The 17,265-nt window shown below is 50.7% G+C and overlaps 1 protein-coding gene across 1 annotated transcript; it reads right to left on the reverse strand.

Annotated features, from left to right (window-relative positions):
* Window positions 1-393: 393 nt before the first annotated feature.
* Window positions 394-16,518, reverse strand: Krt7 (keratin 7). Its single transcript, XM_048364037.1, has 9 exons — window positions 16,086-16,518; window positions 14,292-14,503; window positions 12,722-12,782; window positions 11,222-11,317; window positions 9,648-9,812; window positions 8,156-8,281; window positions 4,434-4,654; window positions 947-981; window positions 394-734 (listed from the first exon to the last, which is right to left on the reverse strand). The coding sequence occupies exons 1-9, from the start codon at window positions 16,407-16,409 to the stop codon at window positions 577-579; spliced, it is 1,398 nt and encodes a 465-aa protein (XP_048219994.1). The 5' UTR covers window positions 16,410-16,518; the 3' UTR covers window positions 394-576.
* Between the last annotated feature and the right edge of the window lie 747 nt (window positions 16,519-17,265).

Here is a 17,265-nt window from a genome sequence, read left to right on the forward strand (position 1 = left end):
GGCCCAGAACTTGGCAAATCCAGACCTCAGAAAGACAGCATACAAGTTGGCTGGGCCACTCAAAGCCCAGGCCTGGGATCGCCATATGTATGTGACCTCACTACAAGAAAAATGTGCTATGGGCACAGAGGGCCTGAGGTGTAAACAGCCCTGCCACCCTGGGCAAAGGAGGACTTTAGGGCCTACTTGCTGGCTGTGCCTTCCTTTGATTCCAGAGGACATTACTGGGACCAGCCCTAGTCCCTGCTCTGGGAGAAGGCCAACCCTGAATAAGGGCCCAGCTTCTTAGAGCAGCACCCCCAAACACTACGTACAAGTCAGCCTCCTGCATCAGAGGCTTCCTCAATATCAGGGAAGGTCCTGCCCTCTTTGGCCCAGCCAGGATGTCAGCCATTGCAGAGATACCCCAAGCCTCTGAGGGGCTCTTTATTGAAGCTATTTGTATGCCAGTTTGAGGTGGTTTTTCCATCTCAGGACAGGGATGGGAAGCGATGAGGGCAGAGGTAGAGGGTGCTCTGCACACCCACAGCTCCTGCGATGAGGGCAGAGGAAGAGGGGGCTCTGCACACCCACAGCTCAGTTGTGGGTGCTCCTGCGGGTGGCAGATGTGGTCCTGATGGAATAGGCCTTCAGGGCCCCGGGTCCCCCGCTGCTTGAGAAGCTCAGGGCATTGCTTCCCATGGTTCCTCCGAAGACCAGCCCTCTGCTGCCGCCCCCGGAGGAATTCACCATAGCTGGGAGAGAAAGGAAGAGGATCCATTGGTATGAGACCTCCCCACATCCTATCCACTCCACACTCTATTCCACCATCCCTGGCTCCTCCATCAGCGAATCCAAAAGAAGCCTCTGATGGGACCCTCCCTTCCCACTATCAATGGCAGACTAGTCTGCCATTCTGGACACTCAGCCTAATCTGCATAGTACAGGATGGGGGCTAAGAACTTACAGATGTTCACTGCTCCTGCTCCATCTCCCACCAGCCTGGGAACAAAGCACAGGTAGATTAAAGTAGTTCCTGCCTTAATGCTAGGGACAATGACTTCCAGTCACCTCCTTTCAGGAAGGTCCTCACCCCTTTCATCTTGTCCCATCCCTCCATGCTGCCTTCAGAAAGAGTGCAAAATGTTGGGAGAGGAGTGAGGGGAGGAAGGATTCCCTTTGACCCTTCTGTTTCTTGGACTTATGACCCCAGGGTTACAGCTCAGAGCTCTTTCTCACTTATACATTGGATGGGAAATGTATTTTGTGTGTGCCAGTACTAGGGTTTGAACTCAGGACCTGGGAACTATCTCTTAGCTTTTTCATTCAAGGCTAGTTCTCTACCTTTTAAGCCACAGCTCAACTTTTGGCTTTTTGCTGTTTAACTGGAGATAAGAATCTCCTGGACACTGGGTGTCAGTGGCTCACATCTGCAATCCTAGCTCCTAAGGAGGCTGAGATCTGAGAATTGAAGTTCAGAGCCAGCCCAGGCAGAGACCATGAGACTCTTATCTCCAATTAACTACCCAAAAAGCCAGAAATGAAACTGTGGCTCAAGTAGTAGAGCACTAACTATCCTTGAACCAAAAAGCTCAGGGATACCTCCTAGGCCCTGAGTTCAAGCTCAAGTTCGCATACACACACACACACACACACACACACACACACACACACACACACACACACCCCTCACAGACTCTTCTGCCAAGCCTGGCTTTGAATCTCAATCCTCAGATCTCAGCCTCCACATTAACTAGGACTACAAGTAGGAGCCAACAGCACCCAGCTGTATGGAAAAGTTGGCGTGGGGAGGGGGCATTATTGGAGCTATAGGACCAAAGTCAGAGGCTTGCTTGTATTGGTTAGATAATATAATTTAGCCACAAGTCCTGCACACCCAGGATTTGGTAACTGGTAGCTAGCTGTACTTACTATTTATCATAATCTGCTTTCTCTCATCACATCATACAGTGCTAAAAGTAGGCTGTTGTCTACTGATTCCGGTGTCTCCAGCTGCCTAGCATGAAGCCTGGAACTAATAGCACTTAATAGGTGTTGAAATAATTAATGAATTGTTGACTGATCGAATGAGAATCTCACTAAGACTGAGGAGGGGCAGTAGGTGGGGTAGCTTTTGGCAGCCGGTGGGGATGAAACAGGTATTGCAGTGGAAATTAGAAATCTGTTCTGAAGCAGCTGGGTGTGTTTGTTCTGTGACTCACAGTCCTATCACCAAACCCTAGGGAATCTGTTTGTGCTGCAAGGGGGGAGAGCCAAGAGAAGAGAGTCCAGCTCTCACATAGAGGGGAGCAAGAGATGGACTTTCTAGAAGCTTCCTGGATATATTTATTCAAATGGTGCCTGCTAGGGCTGGGAGTTGTTAGAATGTGTGAGTGAGAGCAGACTGTAGTAAAGCAGCAATTCTATAAAAGAGTTTCTGGTTTGATGTCTAACAAATTCACAAGAAAACAACCTAAGTGTCCAAATTTTAGTGATTGCTGTGATTTCTTTCTGTCTTCTAATGTGTTTACTTATTGTGCTTTATTTCATTTTATTTTTTTACATGTAGGCAGGCTAAGGAAGGCAAAGGAAATATGCATCCCCTGAAAACTTTAGGCATACCAGGTTTTTTTTTTTCCAAGTTGTTACTTTCCTGAGTGTGCTTAATTTTATATTTGTAACTTTCTATTCTCAAAGAAGGTCCCCTGGATTGTATACATTTCAGGATCTTAATTCTGGATCTGCTCCAAAAAGGACAACAGGGCTAAGAGATAAGCGCTAAGTTCCATCTCTGCACCCCATGGGGCAGGGAGGGCAGTCTCCTGCCCAAGAACCAGGATGGAAGTGTGACTCACAATCCTGACTGGGGAAAGCTTCCAGGAGAGATGTCCGCTTGCTGTAACTTGAGGCACATCCCTTCTTGTCTCTGAGCTCCAGCCTCCTCATTAACCCATAGGAGGAAGCTGGATCATGCCCTTCTGTAAGAGCCCACCATCTCTGACTTCTATGAATTAAAGAGGCCCAGGTGATGGGTTCCCAAGAAATTGGGGACTCCAGGCCTGTGGGGGGTATAGGTTGCAAAGAAGGGCATTTTGGCTAGAGCTATCCTGTACCCTGGGTTCAGCATCATTTTCCCTTTCCACAAGCCTGGATGCTGGCCAGGGAAGGGCAAGTCAAGTTCCAACAGAGACCCTTCCCACCTCTCCCTATTCCATCCCACTGCCCTCCCCGTGTCTCCTCATTCTTCTTCCAGTATCCAACCTCCGACATCCTCATTCCTCTCTCTTCCTCCAGCTCCATCCATCCTCCATCCTCTCCCCTAGCCACTTAGAAAAGGTTCTCTTACATGTTGAGCATTTTTAAAGCACAAGTCCTTCATCTCTGTGTGCTTCCTTGGCAGGTGATTTGACTCCTCAACTGATGTGTACCCTCCCTGAGGGCAGAAATAGTTCTCTCTCTCCATTCTGGGTTCTAACAAGCATGACCAGTTCTCTCCTAAGCCTTTGCCTACACCATTGCTTCTCTCCTCTCCAGATCCTAACCTCCCCTGGGTGCAACTCAAAAGCCTTGTGTGTTGACAGAAAGAATCAATCACCCTAACACTGTGTGAACCAAACCCCAACTACATAGATGAAGACTCACACATTCTTTCATGAACATTATCCTACTGGACTAACCCATCCAGTTTCCTTTCTGATTTGCAGGCAAATATGCAAATTTCTCTGGGGACAAAGGAAATGGTCCTCTTCCGGCACAGTCAGTGCCACGTGACTTAGCTGAGTTGTGTGGTGAGACTCAGCTAGGGCTCAGGAAGGATGCTTCAATCAGGAACTGATAGGCCTTGATCACATATTTGACTATCCTACTCCCTCAACGAATAAAAGTGAACTCCAGCTTTCTCCCCCCCATCGATGGGGGAATTGATACTCTTTCACCTATTTCTCTAAGTATGTGCTGAGGATCAAATAAGATAACCCCACTACAGCCAGGCTCTGGTGGCTTATGTCCTATAATCATAGCTATTCATAAGGCTTAGATCTGAGGCTCTTGAGTCAAAGCCTGGCCTGGCAGAAAAGTCCTAAGTCTTATTTCCACTTAACCAGTAAAAAAAAAAAAGTGGGGTATGGTTCAAGTGGCAGAGCACCAGACTTGAGCAGAAAAATAAGGGTTAACCAAGACCTCAAGATTCTGAGTTCAGCACCAGTACCGGCACCAAAACAACAAAAGATACCCCTGCTAATGTCCCTTCATAACACCCTGTGGCCTTTCCCTCAAGAAGATTGCCTGGCTGAGTGCTAAGCAACAAGCATCAGCTCTGTGCACTGGCACTTCTTACCCCAGTCCCCTGCACAGAAGGGATACACAGGAAATACTTGTAGATGGATGGATAAATGTTAAGCCTAGATTCCCACCAAACCCCAGGATCCTTTATCTAGCTCCTCAACTACTCTCACCGGCTCTCCTCGCCCTCCAGCAGCTTGCGGTAGGTGGCGATCTCGATGTCCAGCGCCAGCTTGACGTTCATGAGCTCCTGGTACTCCCGCAGCAGTCGTGCCATGTCCTGCTTGGCCTGCTGCAGGGCGGCCTCCAGCTCCTCTTGCTTGGCTCGCGCATCCTTGAGGGCCAACTCCCCACGCTCCTCAGCCTCAGCAATGGCACCCTCCAACTTGGCACGCTGTGGTTAGCAGGGAGCTGTGAGCTGGAGGAGAGGGCCCACAGCCAGCACTACCTTCCTACGCACCCATCCTACAGCCCACACCTGGGCAGCTTAACGTGTCTCCATTGGCACTGCCTACTTCATCATATTCCAGGGAATCCCAAAGGTTAAACACATACATCGATTTAGAGATCCAATGTCTAACTTTCAATTCTGCCTGCCACTTACTAGTTATGTGGCTTAGGTTGGATCAATCCTTCTAAACTCAAATCTCCTCTTCTCTAAATGATCAATGATCTTAGTAGCTACCTTATAAGAATATTTCCAGAAGTCTTAGCACAGTGGTTATCCCTAAGTGCGTAATAAATGCTACCATGGTTACAATTCTTAATAAATGCTACTCTGTGTGTGTGTGTGTGTGTGTGTGTGTGTGTGTGTGCGCGCGCGCGCCAGTCCTGGGGCTTGAACTAGGGCCTGGGTACTACCCCAGAGCTCTTTTGCTCAAGGCTAGTGCTCTACCATTTGAGCCATAGCTCTACTTCCAGCTCTTTGTGGTTAATTGGAGGTAAGAATCTCATGGACTTTTCCTACCCTGATAGGCTTCGAACCAAGATCCTCAGATCTCAGCCTCTTTAGTGTAATATGGAGGTCAGATCTGGCCAGCGCCATTATGGGCTGTTGAGGGGTGTCTGATTGATTCCATCTCAGATTAGTTAAAGAGAGCAGAAGCCAACTCCATCTTCACTAAGATCTCCTCCTCCCTATCCAGGGAAGTTCCCCTTCACTGTGATAAGATTGTGTAAACTGCTTGACCACCTGAATAGTGGAATGCTCAAGGTTAAGCCTGTGCCTCTCACGAGTAGATGTATCTGCCTGCATCATGTGAGCCCAACCAAATCCGTGCGCCAAGTCTAACTAAAATGATAGGTTGGTGCAAACAGTTGCTATGAGGCAGATTATAACTCCATTGGCCATCTGTGTGTGACCTGGCATGCTCTGTAAGTGTTGTAACCTCATTGGCCACCTGCATGTGGCAGGCTTGACCATGTAGTGTTTGCCTTTATAACCGACCCTGGGCATGGCCCGGGGTGTGCAGCCCCAGATCCCAAGTCTGGGCTGCAGCCCTCGCCAGCCAGCCTGTTTTATACGATTGTGGTCCCAGCTCCTGAGTCTGGGCCATGACCCTGGCCAGTCAGTATACTTTTGACTTCCCCAATAAATCCATCTTTTTACTTGAGACTGTCTTTGAGTGGTGGACTCTTGGAGGGATGGGGGATCCTCCCCCTGGGACCCCATTACATTGTGTTCTCCTCTCTTGGGGGGACCCCATTACGTTTAGTAGCTAGGACTATAGGCATTGAAGCTTGAGCCAGTGATTTCTGGCAATTACAATTCTTAGTAAATGCTACTGTGATTACAAATTCCCTAGTCCCCACTCAGTTGGAGAGGCTCTAAGATTGTGGCATCCTGGTTGAATTCCCAAGTGCCAGGCAGCTGACAAGAACCAATAACTTGCCTTTAAAACAGAGACCCCACTAGTCACTCTAGAGGCCAAGGGCTACATGATCCACAGGCCATGAGTTTGGGGAAGGACAGTTTGCTTCCGAAGAACTTGCATCTGCCATGAGCAGTTGCCAACCCCTACTTGGCATTAGAGAGTCCCTGCTTTTGATTCTGTCCCCACTCTTACTGAATGGGATCTTGAATCCTTCTTCCCCCTAAAGATCCATGTGGTTGGTTCCTAGCTGATAGCACCATTGGGAAGTGTGGCCTAATGGAAGGAAGTTAGGTCATTGGAGGTATGTCCTTAAAGGAGATATGGGTGGTATCCTTTCCCATTCCCATTTCCCTCTCTCTTTTTGCTTCCTGGATGCCAAGAGGTAAGCCATTTTTCTTTACCACATGCACCGCCCCCCCCACCCCCCATGTTCTGCCTTCCCACGGGCTGGAAGAGATGACACTAAACAACCATGGCCTGAAATCTCTAAAATCATGAACCAAAACAATTCTTTCCCTTTCAGTATTGGTTTTCTTATGTATTTGGTCACAAGGATAGAAAATTGATATACACTCCCACTACCAGGAATTATCTCATCCTAAGCCTACTCTCCTTCAGCTGAGATGGCTCACATCCCCAAGCCCTAGCCTAGGGCTTTTCCTCAGTCTCCTGCTGATCCACTCTCTGCCTTCAGGTGCTCTTGCCTCACTAGAGGCTCTGGTCTCTCCCCACTGTTAACCACTTGGTGCTTTGTGCTGCTTGAGTTAAGACTATCCCACTGCCTGCTCCCAGCCCCTCCCAAGACCCCTCAATGGACAGGCACCCTGCCTCTGGGGCTTAGCTCTGCCCTTCCCAAGGTGCTTGAGAGCAGAGTTGGACTTGGTGGAGGCTGCAAGGGTGGGAGAACATTATTCATTATCCTGAGCCTCCCCTCCTGGCCTGAAGGCTGGCCCCTTCAGGGAGTGACTCATAGGCCCTTTATCTGTGCCAGGAGGCAGCCTCACCCTTGGGTAAACAAGCCTTCAGGGCCCAAGAGGAGGATGTTTGTGGGTCCCATCCCCCATATTCTCTGGAAACTCTTTTTCTGAAGCTGCTGTAGGCCTCACCTGCCCTCCCTCCCCACACAAACAACTGCTCAGTCTTTGCTGCCCTGACCACACTGTGCTCCACCCGTACATGGCAATCCAGCTTCTGGCAAAATGCCTCCATCAGCCTCAGGTCTGAGACCTGAGCCCCCGTCCTGTGCCAGGTGCCAGAAGAGAGGACAGGTGAACCAGGTGGAGAGATCCTGCTCTCAAGGCATTGTCCCTTCTGCAGGGGAGAGGGACAGTGCTCTGTATAACTTCACAATAAGACAATATGCCAGAAAGGGATGGGCACTGCAGACTCCCAAAGGGCTGCTGGCTGGAGCAGTGGTTGGGTGTTTGAAGAAGCCATCATCCAGCAGGAATCTTTTGTCCTAAACTCTAGGTATGAGAAAGGAACAGCTGCAGTGGGAACTGGGAGAACTACATTCCAGGTGGGGGGAAAGCAAGCACAAAGGCGCTGAAGCTTGAACATGCTTGGCTCAGGCCAGATCCAGGAAGCAGGCTGAGGGTGGCCAGAGTGAGAGAGGGTAGCCATAAAAAGGGAGATCAGCATTAGGAAGGGGTCTCTGCTGACTTCAGTCTCCCTCCCGTAGGAGCCATGTGCACCCCCATTTCTCAGATTATTCCAGAGCCAGCTCTAAGTAGAACACTTAGTGTGAATGTGGAGTGATCGCAGTCCAAGGCCCCATCTGCAAACTTTATACTCAGCCAAGATTTCTTCTGGACTCAAGCCAGAACCCAGACAAGTGCATCCTTCTCCCAAAGGCCTCACCAGTGGGTTTGAACAGGAATCACACCAGCCTCAGCCCAAGCAGGGTAGCCTGGCACCTCCTCCCTCCTGCCTCTAGCCTCACCCTGAACTTGGCCTTATTTGCTGCTTCTCTTGTGCCTCTAAGGAGCAAGGGAGGTACAGGAAGAGGGGCCCATGCCCACCTGGTTCTTGGTGTTGTCGATCTCACTCTGCAGCTTCTGGATGGCCCTGTTCATCTCTGCGATCTCGTTGCGGGTGTTCCGGAGGTCATCTCCATGCTTCCCAGCCTGAGCCTGGAGAGTCTCAAACTGCAAGGGTGATACAGAGGAGGATGGATGGCAGGAGTTGGGGGAGGGACTCCTTCCTGTCCAAGGCAAGCCCCACCCACATTTCCACAGGACAGTCTGACTCCAAGCCATCACCACCCAATGCCCACAGACCAGACTATCAGGGAGTGGGATGGAAATGGGTTCAATCCCCTCCTAACTAGTACAGTGAGGACCTAGACATCTCCCAGGCCCTTTGCCATTGACCCTGGGGCTCTTCACACTGCAACCCTGTCCTAGTGCTGTGGAATTACTGAAAGTCTGAGCTGTTTGCCATCAGTTCCCCCAGTCCTACCCATTTCACAGACACCGAGAGTGAGCCCAGAGGAAGGGAAGCACCATCAGGGATCCTGTAGCAAGTCGACCTAGGCCCAAGTCTCCTGTGGGCATGTCTGTGCTCTCCTCCACACACCCCAGAGGACTTCTGCCTCCACACAGCATCCTCTAGGTGGCTCTTAAACCTGCTTGGGCTCCCTTTGTCAGTGGTACTGGTCCACCTCTGTGTCCCGCCTACTCCTCAGCGCCCACCCACGCCCTCAGCTGTCACCCTCCATGAAAGGAGGCTTCACCATGAAGCTTGCAGGCTTGAGGCCCTTAGCTCAGGATTGAATCCCTGCTCTTCCATCTCCTCGCTGGGTGAAGTTAGGCAACTTATTTAATTTCTCTCTGCCTCAGTTTCCTCATCTTTAAAATGGTAATCACGATTACTGCACACTCAATAGATCTGCTCTTGGATTAAATGAGCCAACAACAGAGGCAGAACATTTGAAATATCACCTGGCAGTAGGTAAGTGTGCAAGGTCTGCCAGAGTACTGAAATTATGACTTGCTGACTTTAAATATATTTTTTATATTGGAAGTATTGGGATTTGAACTCAGAAACTTGTGCTTCCTCTGTCACTAGAGCAGCCATATCTCCAGCTCCTTTTGCTCTCATTATTTTTCTATTAAGGTCTCACATTCATGGCCTGGAATTCCTATTTATGCTTCCTATGTAGTTAAGATGACAGGTATGTACCACCACACCCAGCTATTTGTTGAGATGGGGAGGGCTCCAAAACTTTTTGCCTGGGCTAGCCTGATACCATGATCCTCCTGACCCTTGCTTCCCAAGTAGCTAAGATTTGCCACTTGGGGCTCTACAGTTTAATTACTAATGACTGTTTATTGCCTCTCTCTGGTTCCCAAAACAGGGCTGGGACCTGGCTTTCATATCCTCTTCTTCGTGGGTTCTAAAGAATACGATCTCTAAGCCACTGGTGCCTACAAGACTCTGTAAGTTCTAGACCAAGCAAGGAGGAAAGGAAGATCCCACCGAGGACCCTGGCAAGATCAAGTGACCACATACCTTGGTCTGGTACCAGGCCTCGGCGTCAGCCCGGCTGCGGTTGGCCATCTCCTCATACTTAGCCTTGACTTCAGCGATGATGCTGTCCAAGTCCAAGGAGCGGCTGTTGTCCATGGACAGCACCACGGACGTGTCTGAAATCTGGGACTGCAGCTCTGCCAACTCCTATAGGGAGAAAACATACAGGACACTGTGAATGGGCCATGATCTACCTCTGTACCCATACCTGTTCTGAGATCCCAATCAAGGAAATGAAAAGAGAAAAGAGGCTGGGATAGCCTGGGTAGCCAGGCAAGGAAGGACACAGACCCAGCATGTGTGGAACAGTTCTGCCACCCACCCACCCCAGCATCCAACAGCAGTGCCTGGGAGGGTGAAAGGGGATAAAGTGGTGGAGTGGTACTGTGTGTGATGGGTGAGTGGGATAGAGAACCGGAGAACCACACCACAGTTCTCTACAGCCTTTAAAACAGGGGAAGTGGCTATATTGATGGGTAGGGAAGCTTGTCAGTGGAAAGTGTTAATGTCCTAAGAGGTATGACTATTTTTATAAAAAAAATATCACTCTAAGTATACAAAGACTGGAAAGGTAACTGCACAGATGGGAACAGTAATTACAAATGACTATTTTTCAGTTTTATGCCTTACTTAACTTTGTGCTTTTTGCAATGAGGATGTGTTACGTTTACTTCCACAAGGCAATCAGATGTTATACATAAACTTATGTGAATGTAGCATATGTGTACATAAACAGACAAGGTGATAGGTAGGTAAGTAAGATAGACAGAAGGAGAGAGAGAGAGAGAGAGAGAGAGAGGCTGACAGGCAGACAGACAGTACACACCAGGCATAGGAAGACCTGGGCTGAGCTGGGATTGAGTGAACACCTCCAAGGCCCTGCATTTGCTCTGAAGAGCTAATGTAAGCTAGGCATTCAGACAAAGATGAGGTTGAAGGAACAGAACTGGTCCAGCCCCTGCCAGATGACTAAGCACTCTATCTCCTGTCTAAGGCCAGGGAAGTTTTTAATCCCCTATGGGATTTAAAAATATTGGATGCCCAGACAGACAGGAGTACAGAGAGAGAGAGAGAGAGAGAGAGAGAGAGAGAGAGAGAGAGAGAGAGAGAAAGAGAGAGAGAGAGACAGAGAGACAGAGAGAGACAGAGACAGAGACAGAGAGACAGAGAGACAGAGAGACAGAGAGAGACAGAGAGAGAGAAGGGAAGTATGAAGGGAAGAGTGGCTGGATAGTGGGTAGCTACGTCCCCAGACACTCTCAGGTACCCCGAACTCCTCACATGGGCTTCTCTGCCCCTCTAGTATAGCTAGTTCACCTTTGAAGCCCCTCACAGCCTGGACCCTCTGATTTCTTCCAGGCTTCTGTCAGCCCAACCTGACAAATGCTGCAGACACTTCCCCACAGGCGGGTTCTTATCCACTCAGCTTCTTGGCTACTCAACCCCCTAGTGCATCACAGATTCCCAAGTCCAGAGAGAATATAGAGCAGGAAAACTCCCCCTTCCTGAACACACACCCAGGATAGAAAGTGACCACCACCCCTTGAGGTCCTCACCGTCTCATTAAGAGTCTTGAGGAAGTTGATCTCATCATTTAGGCTGTCCACCTTGGCCTCCAATTCTACTTTGTTCATGAAGGCAGAATCCACGTCCTAGAGGAGAGGATAGCAGAGCAACACCATGTTTTCAGCACAGAGATAGGAGCAAGCGATACCTGTCCAGTCCTCTGGACTGAACACCCCTGGCCAAGCTAGAAACCTGGTTTCTCCAGGCTGCCTGTCAGAGCCATGCAAGAGCTCTCCTCTGGCTCTCTAGGCTGTGAGCTGGATAGGAAGTGTCTGGACATCTCTCCAGGTCCAGCAATATCTTCCTGACTCCACTGGTAACTAAGAGGAGCCAGAAGCCCCAAACCTAGCACTGGACCAATTCCTGAAGGTTTTATGGTTTTAATGCCACCTTGTCTGCCACCAACTAGCTGTGTGACCTGGAGCAAATTGCAGATCCATCTGTAAGCCTTAGCTTCTCCTCAGTCAGTAGGAGAGCTTGTATCACCCAAATCCCAGATGCTGCCCAGGGCTTGCTGCTCAACTGGCAACATGGGAAACTTCAAGACAGGTAGGCCGCAGGCAATGCCCAGGTGAAAAAGCTGTATTTTCTTGAGCTGAGTGTCTGTGGGGAGGGATAGGTTTTCTTTTGTTTTGTTTCCCTTGTCCCTGAATCTATGCAGCAGTCATTCCCACCAAAGGCCAGTCCTGATTGGCTCTGGGAACAGGTTGCTTTTCTGTGAATGGATTTAGCAAACAGAGCTGCTCAGCACCTGTGCACAGACACAGAACTTCAAAGAGCATGCAGCTCTAAGACACTCCTCAGGCCTCTAAACTCCACTCACATGTCTCCAGAGGTAGAGAATTTGCCCTGCCTCCAAAAGCTCCTTACATTCATTCAGCAAATATTTTAGGCAGACCAGGTGCCAGTCTGTCTGAGATGAAATGCTCTGACCTGTGAGAGAGTGCCTCCTGATCCAAGGTTAAATCTCCCTCTCTAGGGGGGAAGACACACAGAGAAAGCAAGGGTGAGTGAGTACAGACGTAATATTCCATGTACATATGTGAAAACAGAGCCAGGCAACTTCAGGGGATGGATGGGTTTGGGCGAGACCGAGAGGAGGAATATGGAAGGAATGACATCGACCCAGATGCATTATACTCATAGACTGACATGTTGAATTGAAAACCTTTATATAACTACTTCAAGATAATAATACAAACCCTTTCCCTCACTTCCATCTCTTGGTCCTAATTATAAACCCAGAAAGTAGTTCATTAAGTTAACACAATGTACGCGCGCGCACACACAGACACACAGACACACACACCAACCTGTGCTATGTGCTCCTGACTTTCAGATCCCAATTCCTCCCTCCTATCACTCCTCTTTGTGCAGGCCAGATTTTGGCCAAAAAATAATTCCCAACCAGCGGCTCAGGTGAAAGAGGCTCCATGGTCTCCCGTCTCATATGCTTTCAGACACCCTCCTCTACCCTGAGTGTACCTCACCTTCTTCAATACCACAAATTCGTTCTCAGCAGCGGTGCGATGGTTGATTTCCTCTTCATACCTGCAGTGGGGAAGAGGTGTCATGGTGTGGGTACAGCTTTGCCTCCCAGCCCCCTGTAGACAGGGGGAAACTGGAGAGTAAAACACGTGAACTAAAGGACAAAGGCTGCGTTCACTGGGGGAAGGGGAAAGCAAACAGAAGCCTTGCTCAGGGCCTACTTTGGGGCCTGCATGGTTGTGAACTTCCTGTACATCAGTTCAGTTCACTCTCACAATCCTGTAAGGACAGCACTGTGATTATCAGAGGTAGGAACGGAGACAAAGAGAGACATGGTAACCTGCCCAAGTCACGAAGCTAATCAGAGACAAAGCCCACACTAGAGTCCTGGCAGCACAGTCTCCAGCCCATGCCTCAAATCCCACCCCTGAGGAGTGAAGTTAGGTTGGACAGTGGGGGGATCTTCTGGCGTTCAGGAAGAACCAGGCTCCAGCTGGATGGCCCAGTCCCCATTCCTTCTAAATCCTGCTTCCTTCCAAGAGCCAGCTCCTGAGTTTAGGAGAACCATAACAAGAAGCAAAAAGAAAGAGGGTACATTGGCTTGACCAAGTGTTTATATAGGCACTCAAAAATAGATTTTAAAAAAGAGAGAGCACAGTGGTGCCCAAGAGCTGCTGGAGGGAGCAGGTGGAGACTGGATATGGACACAGGCTAATCTCTCCAGAAGCCCAGGCTTAGAGTCTCCCTGCCACAAAGCTGCCCTTAGATTCTTATGGAAGTGATGGAAATTTCTATGAGACCTTCTGTCCAGCCCTGCTTCTGTGTGCTGCCTTGCCGGACCCAGAGGATGCACAGATGAGAGTTCCCTTGCCCTCCTCTTGCCTGGGTCAGCCTCTCCTTCAGCCCAGGCCTGGAGCTAAGCCTGGCTTTACCAGAAGGGACCCTGAGAGCCCTGGGGCAGCAGGAGGTGGGTGTGGAAAAAAATATATATACATACATATGTACATACGTGCATACCAGTGAGACCCTGACAGCAGGCCTCCCTGCCCTGCCCCTGTCTGGATCCATCTGCTCTGGATTAATCTGTTGACTTTTGCTCTAGGGAAGTAGCAAGTGGGGGACACTCCACAGAGGCTCTGTTTGCTCTCCTCAGTCATTGCCTGTGTGCCTGTCCCTGCTTAGTCACACGCCACAGACAGAGCACAGAGCAAACTCGTTGCCCCCCTCCCAGGTGTCCACTGGCAGGTGTTTCAGGGTGGGGCCCACCTGAGCTTCCGGCTTTGATTTCCGCTCATTGGAAAGAACAGAGAAAAAGACAGCCAGCAATCATTTAGAGGACTGTCCTCAAACCTCAGGCTTCCTAGCCCCTCACAGCCAACTTCTTGTCTCTGCTCCGACTATAGTCCTGGCACCTCTGCCCATCGAGGCCAGGACAAGTTCTTCCTCCTTGGTTCATACTTCCCACACAGCCTCCTTGTCCCCTTCTTGGGAGCTGCTGAGCAGAGCAGCTGCCCACTCTAACCCCTGAGCCAGGGGGCCAGGGATCCTTGAACCTGGCACTAGGGAACTTACTTATTCTTGAAGTCCTCCACCACGTCCTGTATACTTCGCAGCTCCACCTCCAGGCGGCCCCCATCCATCTGCAGTGCCTCCAGCTGTCCTCGCAGGCCATTAATCTGGGTCTCAAAGATGCTGGGGAGGCGGCTGCTCTTAGTTGACTTCTGCTCCTGCAGTAGTGACCACTTGGTCTCTAGCATCTTGTTCTGCTGCTCTAAGAACCGCACCTGGAAGCAGCGTGGAGGAGGAAATTCCTGAGGGGCTGACTATGCCACCAAATTGGGTAGAAGAGAGCTGCCCAGTCTTCCATGCTCCCATTGGCTGGTCCCCTGGCCAAAATGCCTTGTACTTGCCCGATGCCTCTTCTCTAGGACTGTTTCAAGTATGATCATCAAATGTGAGCCAGGGAGCAAATCAGTATAGTCTGCTAATGTGTGAGGGTTTCTACCCACCTTTGTTCCCCATTGAATCCTCTACCTCCCTTCCTTCCCCACTCAAGGGCCCCTGTATATTTCTAAGGCCTGCCTGAAGATGGCTGAGTCAGCCCCTTCCTTATGGGTGGGATATCTGTTCCTTCTAGTATCCTCTCTCCATACACTTTCCTCTAATGAGACCTCAAGACAGAGTGCTAAAATCAGTCCAATATAAAAGAAGCACCTTCTTAATGCTCAGCTCTGGGACCCAAACAGGCTTTTAGGGAGCACCTGGCATGCCTGGGGGCGGGAGGCAAGCGAGGCCCCCTCAATACCAGCATCCCAGGGCAACAGACCTGGGCTCCACGAAGGACAGATGATGTCAGGTAGGAATCTGGGACTGAGGCCACCTGGGAAGGCTTCAGGTGACCCTGAAGTGTGGGTAAGACTGAATGGTAAAGACAGGAGGACAGGGGAATGGAGGTACTAAGGAAAAAGAGGGAAAGCTTTGTCTAAGTCCAAGACAGAGGACCCTAGCAGACGGATATCATGGCCAAACCCCACTGGAATTCATGGCAGGCAAAAAAAAAGGGAACTTGCCAGTCTTGGGCCATCAAAGTCCCTTTAATTTGCCCTTCATTCCTGGGTTCAGCTCCACTTAGCCCCACTTCTCCCAGACCCACCAGTCAAGTGTGTTTTTTCCTCATCCCCCACCAACCACGGCTCCAAAGAGCTTGCGTGTGGCAGGAACAGAAAGGGAAAAGGCTTCCCAAATGCATCTTCAAAGGGCCACTCATTGCCCTTCCCTGTCACCAACTAGCTCTCACTAAGGGCACAAATAATCTGACTTTATACAGTCAAAGGTAGGCAGAACCAGGCCGCAGGAGTAGGTGGGTGGGGCTCGAGACCCCTCCCCCTCCCCCTAAGGCATTTATTTCCTAGCATTTGTCTCAGTGGCCACTCAGACAATCCAGTGCCTCTTCAGCTGGGAAGGGCATGCCACCCCATCCGTGGGCTCCACACAACCAGCCCCCTCTGAGGAAAGAGACCCAGAAAAACTCCTGGCCTTTGTCTCTGGATCTCCCAGCCAAGTGCCTATGATACTGGCTCAAGAGCCCCAGAAGACTCAGACACAGCTAGCCAGGGCAGCTAGCCAGAAAGAACCTGGGAAACCTTCCTGGAGCTGAAAGAGGGGCCATGGGGGAAACTGCAAGGAGAGAGGTCTTGCAGACTGAGTGGGGGATCCAAGGCGCAGACTTAATTCATGGGGAACAGGAAAGCTACAGCACTATCACCCCCAATACTGGTGGGAAGAGGAGCACAGTCTGCACCTGCAGGCAGGTTCCTTGGGGAGGCTGGGGCGTGGCTCCCCGTTCTGCCCTCCTGTCCAGCTCACCTTGTCGATGAAGGAGGCGAACTTGTCGTTGAGGGTCTTGATCTGCTCGCGCTCCTCCTGGCGCACTTGCTGGATGGTGGGATCGAGGTCCATCCGCAGTGGAGCCAGCAAGTTCTGATTGATGGTGACCTCTCGGATGCCTGCACCCACCGGGCCCCCATAGGCGGAGCGCACGGCCACGCGAGGTCGCGAGGCGCCCAGGCCATAGAGGCTGCTGCTACCAAAGCCGCCCTGGCGCCCCGAGCTCAGGCGCACCTGGGGACTGCGTCCGGGGAAGGCGGCCGAGCGCGAGCTGAACACCTGGGAGCTCAAGTGGATGGACATCTTGGCTGGATCCAGATGGATCTAGCAGCGGCGGGAGAGGAGGCACTCGGACTCTCTGACCCCTGGCTGACTGCTCCCCTTATATTGCTCAGCAGGGCTGGCTGCTGAGTTCACTCAGGTAGAGGGGCGGGGCTGGCTGCCGGCAGCCTTTGTTTGCCTCCAGGCCACTCCTGAGCAACCTTCAGCCCTCCTCCACTCACCCACAGCCACCGCCCAGACCTTCTGTCCACGCAGGAATGGCCTGCAGAAACATCCTTAGGCATCTCCCACCTCAGGACAGAGTGCTCAGCAGGGAACAGGAGGAGCCTGGACATCTCCTGGAGACATCTCACAGAGATTAATTACTCAGCTGGTCAGGAAAGGCTTCCTGGAGCAGGCTTGGGAACAAGGAAAAGAGCCCCAGATTCCAGAGGTCGGAAGTGGGGGCCAAACAGGAAGAGAAAAGGGGGTGGCTCAACAGGGCAACCCACAGGCTACTGAAGCCAGAGAGGCACTCTCTGACACTCTCCCTCCCCAAGGCCAGCAGCCCCTGAGAAGATCTGCTTCATTCTTGAGCAATCTGGCCCTGGAATGGGCCTGACCAGCTGTTTTTCCAGGCCTTACCTCAACCTGCCACGTTTCCATAGAAACTAGTACATAATTCTGGCCCTGCCCCACCCCATTCCACCCCGCCTCTGAAACCAGAGGCCAGTATCTGTATCTGGCCCCTACTCACATTCCTGTCTACTTATTTTATGTGTTCCTGTACAACAGAGGGTCACTTGTGTGTATCTGTGACACTCTGTGGTGTACAATTTTATGTGTCCACAGCTCTAGATGTGCTCATAGGCTAGATACGTAACTTGCACACATCAAA

This window comes from Perognathus longimembris, chromosome 1 (assembly GCF_023159225.1).
Source record: "Perognathus longimembris pacificus isolate PPM17 chromosome 1, ASM2315922v1, whole genome shotgun sequence".
In the NCBI taxonomy this organism is placed as follows: domain Eukaryota; kingdom Metazoa; phylum Chordata; class Mammalia; order Rodentia; family Heteromyidae; genus Perognathus; species Perognathus longimembris.

Coding starts and splice junctions, on each gene's coding strand:
- Krt7 (XM_048364037.1), bottom strand. CDS start 16,409: ATGTCCATCCACTTGAGCTCCCAGGTGTTCAGCTCGCGCTCGGCCGCC. Junction 9,813..11,221: donor TCAAGACTCTTAATGAGACG/GTGAGGACCTCA, acceptor TTCTCCCTATAG/GAGTTGGCAGAGCTGCAGTC. Junction 4,655..8,155: donor TCGACAACACCAAGAACCAG/GTGGGCATGGGC, acceptor TGCTAACCACAG/CGTGCCAAGTTGGAGGGTGC.